The 1,026-nt window shown below is 41.7% G+C and overlaps 1 protein-coding gene across 1 annotated transcript; it reads right to left on the minus strand.

Annotated features, from left to right (window-relative positions):
- Positions 1-6: 6 nt before the first annotated feature.
- On the minus strand, positions 7-856 carry LOC108357814 (uncharacterized). Its single transcript, XM_017608886.1, has 2 exons — positions 621-856; positions 7-539 (listed from the first exon to the last, which is right to left on the minus strand). The coding sequence occupies exons 1-2, from the start codon at positions 687-689 to the stop codon at positions 9-11; spliced, it is 600 nt and encodes a 199-aa protein (XP_017464375.1). The 5' UTR covers positions 690-856; the 3' UTR covers positions 7-8.
- Between the last annotated feature and the right edge of the window lie 170 nt (positions 857-1,026).

Raw genomic sequence — 1,026 nt, forward strand, 5'->3', positions numbered from 1 at the left:
TTCAACCTCTACCACCAAATACCCAAATCACTGAATAGCTCTTCCGACGTGGGTAACTCGTAATTTTCATTCACCCATTCAGAATTCTCGCCCGTCTTATTCTGTTGACTGCCATACTCTTTTCTATAGCCAACTTTGCGCAAATCATCTTCATCACACTCTTCCTCATCGTCGTCTTCCACCGCCTCCAATGTGCTACGTCTGACCAAACGTGATTTGGCAAAGTTGGATCGCTGTTCGCTGGGCATTACTTCAAGCAGTTCACTAAGTCCACTTATATCAACTTCTCTTTCTTTCTCAAGTTTTGGTTCATCCGCCTTGGCTGCAGTTAATTCTTCAGCTGTTAGCTCTGTTGTAGCCGCCACCCGTTGTATGCGTTCGAATATGGAGAGCATATGACGTCTAAATCGACTGTAGTCAAAATTTGCGTGCGTCACATTTGTTTCAATCGCATTTATGCCTTCATTGTTCTTCACGCGATTTAAGGGACCGTAATGGTAGAGCATATCAATGCCCGGCGACATTGATTCCTCCCAACTCTGTGTAAGACAAAAAAAAAATAGTGAATGAGTGGGACAATTGGGATTGAAAACGATGTTTGTGTTGTGAGTGCATCTTACCAGTTCTGTCCAATCCTCAATCGGTGTGCAAAGCACTGCGCAAATAACATTCACTAGCTTCTCCTCCATGCGTAGCGCGCCGATAAGTGAAGTGGCTACGGAAATTGCGCAATTAAGGCCACAACGTTGCCTGAAAGAAATGAAAATAAGCTGGTGATTACGAAAGAAAAGTTGCCTCCAAATAGAACAGTTGCTGCATACTGAATGTCGAAAATGAGTAAATACATTTTTCAAATTCCTATCTTTAATGTAACACTGCCGAGTGGAAGATCGACCACCACTCTCGGCAGCCAGTTCGAAAACGCCCTATCTCAAAAAACTTTTCATTCAAATGATAGTTACATACAACTAAGAAATCATTTGGTATTTTTGTTAGAGCAATTTTAAACATTAGTTATCGTACTAT

Source organism: Rhagoletis zephyria, unplaced genomic scaffold (assembly GCF_001687245.7).
Source record: "Rhagoletis zephyria isolate East Lansing unplaced genomic scaffold, Rhagoletis_zephyria_1.1 Rzeph_scaffold_85051, whole genome shotgun sequence".
NCBI lineage: Eukaryota > Metazoa > Arthropoda > Insecta > Diptera > Tephritidae > Rhagoletis > Rhagoletis zephyria.